The 10,298-nt window shown below is 43.2% G+C and overlaps 1 protein-coding gene across 1 annotated transcript in view; it reads left to right on the top strand.

Annotated features, from left to right (window-relative positions):
- Positions 1-5,942: 5,942 nt before the first annotated feature.
- Positions 5,943-10,298, top strand: part of DTWD2 (DTW domain containing 2) — a 95,716-nt gene continuing 91,360 nt past the window's right edge. The window contains exon 1 of the mRNA XM_050913343.1: positions 5,943-6,100. Coding sequence (XP_050769300.1) covers positions 5,943-6,100 — 158 coding nt within the window. The remainder of the gene's footprint in view (positions 6,101-10,298) is intronic.

The raw sequence follows: 10,298 nt of genomic DNA, 5'->3' as shown, positions 1-10,298 counted from the left end.
GAAAGGCAAGATCATCACCTTCAGCAGCAGTGACAATTTATGTACACCTTCACATTATTTGTTCCATTTAAAAATATGCTGCAACTTTTAAAGTTGGCTAAATATATGTAGGCTTGAACAACATGCTCATTTGAGCTTGATGGAAATTGGCTGGAGGCAGCCTGCAGCAGCATCGTCTGACACCTGCTGCACTGCCAGCACTCAGCAGTTTCTGAGCCAGAACAAGCGAATATTATTTTATGAGAACTCAATATGCCCATGTTCATTGACAGTTCTTGTTAGGAGAAAGGATCGCTAATCCACCATTAAAAGTGACTACCTTATCAGGCACAAAGGCCTGGAGAGCCATCAGCATCTGCCCACCAAATACAGAATGCTCAACTCCAAGCGCAAGTAGACTGCAAACAGCCATGCAAGCACTGCAGTATTTATTAAATTCATTTGGAGTAGCAATCTTTCTGTCTAATTAGTAACACTTTATAGTAACAAATGCAACCAAAATGCTCAAAAGCTGCCTCTCAATCATATCTGCTGGCAAAATTATGTCTATGTCAGAGGCTTTGGGCTCTGCTAGTATACCTGTGTTAGGTAAAATGTATTCACAAGTGATGAATGATGCCTGCAGAAGCACGTAGTTGCAGACCAATCTTCAGCTTCCTAAGGGATTCTCTCTTCAGAATGGGACTAAACTATCCAAGCCACTTCGACTAACCTGGGTGACACTTCAAAAGCAAAGCTGCAGTCTGTATCTGTGCTGCCCCAGTACTTTCCATCTTCTTGGAAGAAAAATACTACAATGTAAGTACCTTTATATAACTTAGTTGAAATTAGTTCCAATGCAGATTCCCAAAAAGGCTTCAGTGTTGTAAGACTGAGTAAAGAAATATGGTTCTACTCATAATATGTATCATTGTCTATGCTATTACTTTTTCAAAATGGCCGGTAATTATCCCTAAGTGAAAGGGAGAAAAAGGAAGAACACTTCCTGGTATTAAGAGCATGTGAAAACATGCACACCAACAGTTCTGTGATGTAGTAGTTACCTTGCAAAGTCACATCCTCATTATTTCACGGTAACTCATTTGTGTAGTTATAACCCAAAATGAAAGTGTATATACATGAGTTAGCATGAGACAGCTGGGATGGAATAGTTATTTTGAGCTATTTCCTCACATGGAAATAGTTCTTAACAGTGCTTCCTTACAGGGTATCTCCAGGCTGTGGAGAAAACAAGAGTTTTAATGGATGTACATTATTATCCCCCAAACCCTGTGATTCTGAGAAGGAAATGATGTTATGGAAAGTATCTCTCTTTTGGCAAACACTGTGGAAGAGAGGCGCTAAAGAACAACAGTCAGCTCTGCAGAAGAATTTTCATCAGACAGAATAAAGGCAGAATCACTGCTGCAAAGCATTTTGGACATGATTGCACAAATTTTAGTGCTTATGTCAATAGAAAAAAATGCAGATGAAGATTAAGCAACAACCAGGACGTTTCTGTCACTGCTGCTGTTTCTTTAGTTTATGTAAAGGACATTTCCAACCACCCAGTAGTGACTAAAATATCTGAAATTAATTCTACATTTTTCAAGTCACTTGCTGTCAGTTTTTACAAAGCAGTGAGTTATTATGAATGAGACAAATCCAAAGACTTTTAATAGAATGGGTAATGTCTGAAGGCCACAGGTTCAACAGGTTAGGAGACAACATTATGCACTGTACATCGTTACACTGTTCTTACCATGCAATCAATTTTTCAGTACTGGATGGCTAAATCCTTTTCACTGGTTTTTTTTGGGGGGAGGGGTTGATTTTTTTTTTTTTTATCTGCAATCCTTAGCTACCCAGGCAAACAAGTAAGATAGGATGTTTAACTTCCAGCTTTCGTGTTGTAAATCAATTATAGTATGGCGCCTTCTACAATAGAGACAGTCACAGACAGCTTTCGCCCTTGAGCTTCACAGCATCTCTGTGCACGTGGAAAAATACAGCACCTCCAGCTGTAGTCACCAAGTCCTTGGTGGGAGGTTGGAGTTGTATTAATCTGGCCAGCTACCTTGTCTCACTAAACCATTCTTTCTGCTTCAAAAAGGCCTGCCTCAGGAAACAAGTGGGCTGGCAAACCAGGTCAGTGCATGCTTGCATCAAACAGAAAGCAAGCTCTTCCCCAAAACTCACCAGCTCCTGGTTTTGAGTTCAGACACCCCTAAACCTGTCCTGCACTGAGCTCTATTGCCACCCATAGTGGTGTTTACCAACATTGCTCATGAACCCCCTTATCTAATATACTGGCTTCTATATGTGCACATAGGCTTCTGTTCACACATGTTGCCAGCTTAGAAGGTGCTTTGTTAATAGCATTCTTCTGTACAAATAGCAAGATGTCTGTCTGTCTTCTGCTGTGAAGAATTGAGGTAGAAATACAGAACAAAAACATCATCTCTTCTTTTTCATTGCAGCCTTTGTATGAGCATCTCCCAGCTCACCTGTCTCCAACCTTGTTTCACAGTCCTCAGTGCTAGTCAGTTCTCCAGGCTCACTTGTGCTGCGCTGAGACAGCAGCTTGGCCCGTCATGGCTTCCAAGCTCCCAGCTCCGACCCCACTTATGCAGCCTACGCCTCACGCTGACACCAGTGACTGTGCAGTGAGCCCGTTCAGGCAGTTCATCCAGCTTAACTGCTGGCTTTTGGATCAACCCCCTGAATGTATGGCCAAGTACAGGAAAGAAGAACAACTGGCCTGAATTCAACATTTGTGAGCTGCCATGAAAGCACATTCTATATGAGGATATAGCTTTTGCAAAAAAGATCATAAATCCAGCAGGATTTCATGTTGGTATTTGAAACCCTGACTCAAGCCAGGGAGTAGAAACATGGCACTTTTTGAATTAAACTGGCTAAAGCTGCTGGGGAACTACACCTGCCATGTGAAAACGCTTGTTTGAGAACTGCCATCCTGACAGCTTCTTCACATCTCTTAAAACAAATATATAATTTGAACTTCTTGGGGCAGGGCGGGGGGGACTTCTCTGGATACACCACTTGTAATAGCAAGAAACGTAACTTGTTCTTACTTAATAATGGCTAATCCTAGAATAAAAGAGAAATGGTTTCCGTAAGAATGCAGAAGAGATTGGACGTGCAGAGGAATGGTACTTTCCATAAAATTTAATGGACTTTCCATACTACAGTGACTCCACAGCTAGTCACTAAACATGTGATTATTCATGAACCCAAAAAGGGAACAGTGCAGTACATCAAAGAGTATCAAATGCAAGTAAGAAGCTCCCAGTCACGCCATCATTTAGGTCTGTAAATTTACAAATTGCAAACACTGATCCAAAGAGATGCTGTGAGTTCCTCAGGTTTCTAATACGATGGTGGAGGTGTTAATTTGGATTTAAGTATACACATCAAATACTCAAGGCAGTCATGCATTAAATAGGTAGTGTGGACATATCTACCTATTAGCCTGCAAAAGACTGATTATCAAGATCTGCCATAAAACTATTTTACTTTTTGCCTCAGTCTTCAATATTCAGGCATTTCTCCTCTTAAACTTGTTCTGTTGGTTAAGACTTTTTGGCCTAGAAATCATGCTTCTGATTTTTTAAAATGAGTATTTAGTATCAGATTTTAGTTTGCTGGCCTGTAGTGAGAGAAGTTGCTGGACTGTTAAGCTCTGGAACAACATTCATACAGCAAACACTAGCTCTGTTCCACAAAACGCTAGGGTTAAGCTGGCTTTTAATCCGTTCTGCTTTTGTTGGTAGTCCACAACAGCAATGTTCTGATAACAGGAACCCTCTATCTTGAAGCCTACATTTTAGTCACAGGCAGTTTATCCTAACCTGATCTCATGCCAACATTTTCATTCAGTTTAAACCGCTCACTTTGCTCTTCAGATGTATATATACAGAGAAAACATGTTCTCTCTGTTTAGCCTCTAGCTATTCCCTGCTACATTTGCCTATTCCCTTGACAATAAAATTACTTCATGTCATGTTATTAGTACATTTATTTTAGGCATATACCTGCAGATCAATTTTCTTCTTCTGTGTAGTCAGACCAGAACGGTTTACAATGGTTTACTTTCAAGCTTATGACTGAAGCCGATTATTCTTACCAGACCAGATAAAACCCCATTCTTTGAGGACTCTTGTGGGAAGCTGTGACAGCATATCCAGGTGCCTGTCAGTAGCACTGCGTGGGGACTCTTTTCAGTAAGGTGGACGCAGGAAGGTGACCATGGACTAAGTCATCAATACTCCTTCTCCTGTCCACTACAACTGCGTTACTTCTAAAAATCAGCCTAAATAAGCTCTTTGTAGTTCATACCGACTCATCTTGTGACAAGGCTTTCAGCTTAACAGAAAAGTTTCCCCCACTCTCTTGGTCCCCCTGTCCTAAATTAGGTGACATATAATACTAGCAATAAATAACTTCAAAATTTACATAGTAGTATTTTCCTTATCTCTTTTTTTTGCATTTACACTGTATAATTTCACAGCCACCTTCAGAATCACTGGTCTCTGATTTTTTTTTATCTTGTGAGTAAAATGCATTCTAGTGGCTATACAAGAAAATGAACTAATTTGTTGCTTGAGCTACAAATACAAAACTACAGTACAAAAATATAAAACCTAAAAGCAAAACCATCTTAATATTGTGCATGTATATAGTATCAGCAGGCCTAAATTACATCAAACAGCTCTGAATATTGTAAATATGTGAACACAATACAATTTATTTTGGATGCAGAACAGAAAACAGGAAATAACATAACTCGCCAACTCATCTGCAGTTGCTAATTTCAGGAGAGGATCTCTTGTGTGGAGATTCACTAGTTACTATATTTCAGTAGATTTCTCAGGTAAACTGCAACAATGTTGGAGCTGAATTTCATTTTACTGTATAATAAACTCCAATATATTCTGTTTATTATCATATCTGACTTAATGGGCAGAATATAACTTGCATCTAAATCCTGATCTAGATCTACAGTTTGCTTCTTAAGAGCAGGTGCTACTGACATTGGAAAAGACAGTCAGAGCTTACCTGTTACTCTACCACCCTCCTACTAGCCCAGCTTGTGCTGCAGCCTCTCTCCTGGAGTTGTGTCAACTCAGGAAAGTGTGAAGGACACCTAGAGACATGGGAAGGCCCAAACGTCTACTCTGAAGCACTTCAAATAAAATATCAATTAAAATGGTCGGACACGTATTTAACGATCAGCAGCTAATTTTTTTTTAAAAACAGTATCAATTTCAATCGCCAACATAACTGTCACCAGCACCAAGAGACTGTTCCCTACACGTACACACGCTGAGCAGGACGCCGGCAGCCCCAAGCCCTCGCCCCTCGCGATCTGCGGGGCAGCCGACACCCACGCAGGCCCCGAGCCAGGCTCTGGCCAGGCCCGCCGTCCCGCAGCCTTCTCCCCCCGCCCCACCGCCGGTACTGCTCGGACGGGCCGAGAGGCAAAGGTAAGCTGCAATTCGCGACGAAGGAGACGCCGCGGGTGGCAGCGCCCGTCGCCGGACCCGGGCGGTGCGGCGGGCAAGGCCGAGGCCTGCCGGGAGGCGCTAGGCCCGGCCCCGCCGGCTGCGCCGCTGTGCCAGGCAGGCTGTTAGCGCCGCTCTCGCCGCCTGCAGGCGCCGACACCCTCCCCGGTAAGCGCAGAGGCAGCTCCGCGCTCCCGAGGCCTCAGGCCCCAGCCGCGCCGGGCGCCCCACCCCGGGGAGGCGGCGGGAGGGGCCCGCGAGGGGAGAGCCAGCCCCCCGCGCGCCGGGTGAAAGGCTCCCCGCGCTCCGATTGGAGGAGCCTCCGCGAAGGGGCGGCGCCCCGCGAACGGGCGGGGGCGCCTCACGTGAGCACGGACGGCGGCCTTTTCTGCCGGCCGGCGCCCCCTGGTGGCGACCGGCGCCTCCCGCCGCGCCGGCATGGAACGGGGCAGCGCGGCGGCCGGCAGCGGCGTGGCCCCGGCCCCGGCCCCGGCCCCGGCGCGGAGCGAGGAGGGCGAGGAGCACGAGGGCTGCGCGGGCCTGTGGGAGCTGCCGGTGGAGCGCTGCGAGAGGCGGCCGGAGTGCGGGCGCTGCAGGTGACGCGCCGGGCAGAGCCGTGCAGGAGCCGCGGGGCCGGCGGGCCCGGCCGGCCCGGCCGGCTTTCGCCCCGCCCCGATCTTCGGGAGGCTGCGCTGAGGGCCTGGGGCGGTGCGTCGTGGTGGCGGCGGCGGCGGGGCGGGGGGCTGCGTGCGGTGCAGAGCTCTGGGCAAAGGGGGTTTGGTTACTTAGCAACGGGCCAGACGGGGGGTCGGTTACTTAGCAGGGAAGAAGTCGCCCTCACACGCACACACACACACGCAGGTAGCGGCTCGAGTTTAACTGAGATCTCGCATGTCTCTGTGTGAGACGGGCTGTGTCTCTGTGGCAGCGTCTGTGCGTACCTCATCGAGGTGTGTGTCCGTACGTAGGCAGTGGAGCTGGCGGTAGATCAGAGTTTGGGGCCGGCCGTCGGCCGTTTGTTTCACCTCAGGAAACCGCCTTCCCTGCGGCGGGGCGGGGAAACCGCTTCAGCAGCGCCTGGCGGTGAAGATGGTGGGCAGCGGGCAGGTGGGGAGCGCTTGGGGGGACTTACAGAGGCTGGCAACGAGCTGGTGTGAAGTTTTATTTATTTGTTGTTTGTTTATTTATTTTAAGAAGTCTCTGGTTCTCACCAGGCATGTAAGTTTGGCTGTACTGGGTTAGACCCCAAGCCTGTCTTTCTAAGCACGGCCTGCTTCTGTGACACCTGGAGAAGGTGGAAAATGTTCCCTGGAGACTGTGGGAGGGTGAGGTGTCTCCTAAGTGCCATGCAGTGAAGTACATTAGACCTCAGTATGGCTCCTCAGTCTTTGGTGCTTTGTCAAAAGAAAACACGAAACTAACTTTATCTAACCTCTTTACAGCTAATTTTGAAATCCATTCAAAATTATTTAATATGCCCCAGTAGATATTTTTTTTTCCTTCTGTGTGTTTCTCCAGTCCCCCTTGAACCCATGTAAAGTTCTTGTGTCTGAAACGTCTGGCTAGCAAGAAGATACCTCAGGCCTACAAACCCTGAGTGGGAAGAATTATGTTTTCACTTATTGTGGTTGTGGCTTCTAACTTCCTCTTTTGCACATAGTACTCAAGGTGTGAGCAAGCCAGAGATTTGTACCTTGGGTAACGTGTTTCTGCTTACTCTTATAAGGACCATTCCTCATGCTATGGCTGCTTAGTTTCCTAGTAACCTTTTGGTAAGGCATTTTGTTAAAAGTCTTTGGAAAGCCAAAGCTGATTTTTGATAACTACAGCACCCTCACCCCCATGTTTGTTGAATCTTTCAGAGATCTTAAATAGTTTTGAAAAGCAAGATTTCCTTTTGCAAAAGCCATGCCAATTCTTCTCATGTAAATCATATATTTCTGTAAGTGTTCACTAGCCATATTTTTAATTATAATTTCTTCTTACATTAACAGTTTTATTTGTTGCAGATTTTTATTTTTTTTAAAGTTGTTTCACGGTTGCCATTTCTAGTCCTGAGGTGCCAAGGAACTGCTGAATGAGGGTTAACCCACTGTCATTCCTTATTCAGCTATTTAACCTTGAGTTCTTTTAAAATGCCTATAGGGTGCTGCTGATTATTGTTGTTTATCTTGTCAGTGTGTTTCAGAACCTCTACTTTGGTTCCTTCAATTTTGGACAGATTCTCTGATGAGTCACCTACAAAAATGGTTTCTAGCATAGGCATCTCCCTGTTTTCTTTCATAGTAAAAGCTGATGGAAAGTATTTACTCAGCTTCTCATCACCATGTAGTATTAAAACACCAGCTTCCTAAAGAGCTCTAAATTAATTACACTTGCTGTGAAGAGCATGGGTACAGTGAGGACAGACACTGAAAGAAATGCAGGGGCAGAGAAACCAAGAAGGATAAAAAGACCACAGAGCTTCTTGCTTTTTAAGAAACAAAGGAAGTGGCAATTTTTTTAAAACTAAAATTTTGATGGAGATTACGATGCAAGGCTGAATTGTGCAATCAGTCCATTTTTGCAGTGTGTCCTCTCCATCCTCTTCCTCAGGAATATAACTAAATTATGCTTGTCACTGAGCACAGCTTTCTGCACCATAACTTGGAGGAAAAGTGAACAAGCCAGCAACCTAGGGTACATCATGGGAAGGAATATTATGAAACTTGATTATTACCCTGAACATTATCATGATGGTGATGGTTGAAGGCACGTATCTTTAACTGAATCCCTTGATTTTCTAAACTCTAGAGTAGATTTTTACTGTAAAGCACCTTAATGAATGTAATTTAAGAGTATTTGGAATCAATGTTTATAGTGGTGATGGTGTGAATTCAGTACAAAAGCACAGAAGAGTGGGTTCTCTTTAGCATCATCTGGTGATTCCTCACAGGGACCGACTTAAGGTTTTGGCTTTTTTTTCTAATATGGCAAGACAGCTGATTGACAGCTTTCTAACAAGTACTCAGTCAAGATGTGAAACAGAAATGTGGGAGTAAGGTAGATAAGTTTTCATTTTGAATAATGTGAATGACTTGAGTGTCCTGGAGGAACAGAATGTTTCTAAGTATTATGTGTTTGAGACTCTGTTGCTGGTGGTGGTGGTGGAGAAAATGCTAGCATTTGCAATAGCTTATGGTGGAGAATTTGAATGAAATAATGTAATGAAATTTTACATTTTGAAGGCTTTTATGTGTGTAAGTGCTAGTTTAAAAAAAAAAAGATTGTGGAAAATGATCCTACTCATAGTTGGTGTTTGAGATGGCAAACGGCTAATGCAAATGAAGTATGTGCAGTTGACTTTATGCTGTTTTATTCTTGAGGCCACACTTTAATATGTATTCTGTTTGTCTGCCAAAACCAAAAGGTCAGTGGTGATGAATCACTGATGGTTATTTGATCACTTCTTAAGCTTTCTCAGCTGACTTAAATGTTCGACTTGCTTTCAGAAGTTAAAGCCCCACACCCAAACATTTAAATTGGAGAATAAGCTCCATATAGTTTCCAAGTTGCTGTTAGCATGGAAAACAAAATGAGCAGGCCCCACAACTGAAGCCATATAGGACAACAATTTGATTTTGTGGTGTCACACTCTGAGAGCAATATAACATTTTAAAATTGTGTCCTTGGGTGGGTCAGAGTTCACCCTTTTCGAGATACTTGGTGTGCTGTTAGGGAAAAAGCCTTTTGGTAGTACAAAAGCGATAAATGCACAATGACTTGTTACCACAGACCTTGACTGTGCATGTGCCGAATTTTACTGTAGTAGAACTTCTGAGGAATGTTTTCACAGTTAAAAATGTTAGTTTTTCCTGATTATCATTTATGATCTGTGAGCATTGCTAGGTCTCTTGTGGGCCATCACCAATCCCCACTGGAAACACGTTTGCAGGACTAATTTATGTTGTAAAGTTAGGATAACAACCACTGGTGTTTTCTCAGGTTCTGCTATGACATATGCTGTTATACGGTATTTGTATCTCAAGAGGGGAAAAAAAAAAAAGAGAAGGAATAACTTTAATCCTTTAATACAAATGCTCCCTTTGCCTATATCTAAAATATTACAGATACTATACTTAATTTGGGTACTGTGTGAGCGCTTTTGATAGCGTTGGTAGATTGATAATGACATGTGATGGCATAATGCTGCTTCATATTTTGAGGAAAAATATAATGTTTTTACATAAGTGTCCCATATTTGTTAATAATCCTCTTAAGTCACATAAAGGCTGAGTCTGAAGAAGAAATGTGGTCTTTCTTCAACACAATAAATATATGCAGTTGCTTTATAGCACATTGGTATGGTATTTAAGTGTAAATATAAATTTTAAAATTTAATTAACTATCAGAGGAAGTGAAATAAGCATATATTAATTCTTTTAGCAATTTCTGCTGCAAGAAAATAGGTTCATAGCCTTTGATTTCTTTGATGTTCTTAAAAATGAACTCTACGCATGTATTTTCACTGCTCTAAATTTGCTACAATTTTTCACTCCCTGAAAGTATTGATTCCTTATCACTGCTTAAATAAACTTCGTATGTAACTGAAACTGTATATTTTCCCAAGGTTCATGACTTGTAAGCGGTGACTTACTATTCTGTAGGATATTTTTTTAAAAGTTTCATGCATTTCCTATTATGTTTGCTTTGAAAAGAAGAAAAAAAATACACATGGGTAGGTGACAGGCATCACTTGAGTGCATTTTATTATTCTCGGTTCTTAAGTGGTGTATCAAAGGCAAATTTTTTAAA

The sequence above is a fragment of the Gymnogyps californianus genome, chromosome Z (assembly GCF_018139145.2).
Source record: "Gymnogyps californianus isolate 813 chromosome Z, ASM1813914v2, whole genome shotgun sequence".
Lineage (NCBI taxonomy): Eukaryota > Metazoa > Chordata > Aves > Accipitriformes > Cathartidae > Gymnogyps > Gymnogyps californianus.
Note: the sequence above shows the minus strand (reverse complement) of the source record. Positions and strands in the feature narration are given on the sequence as shown.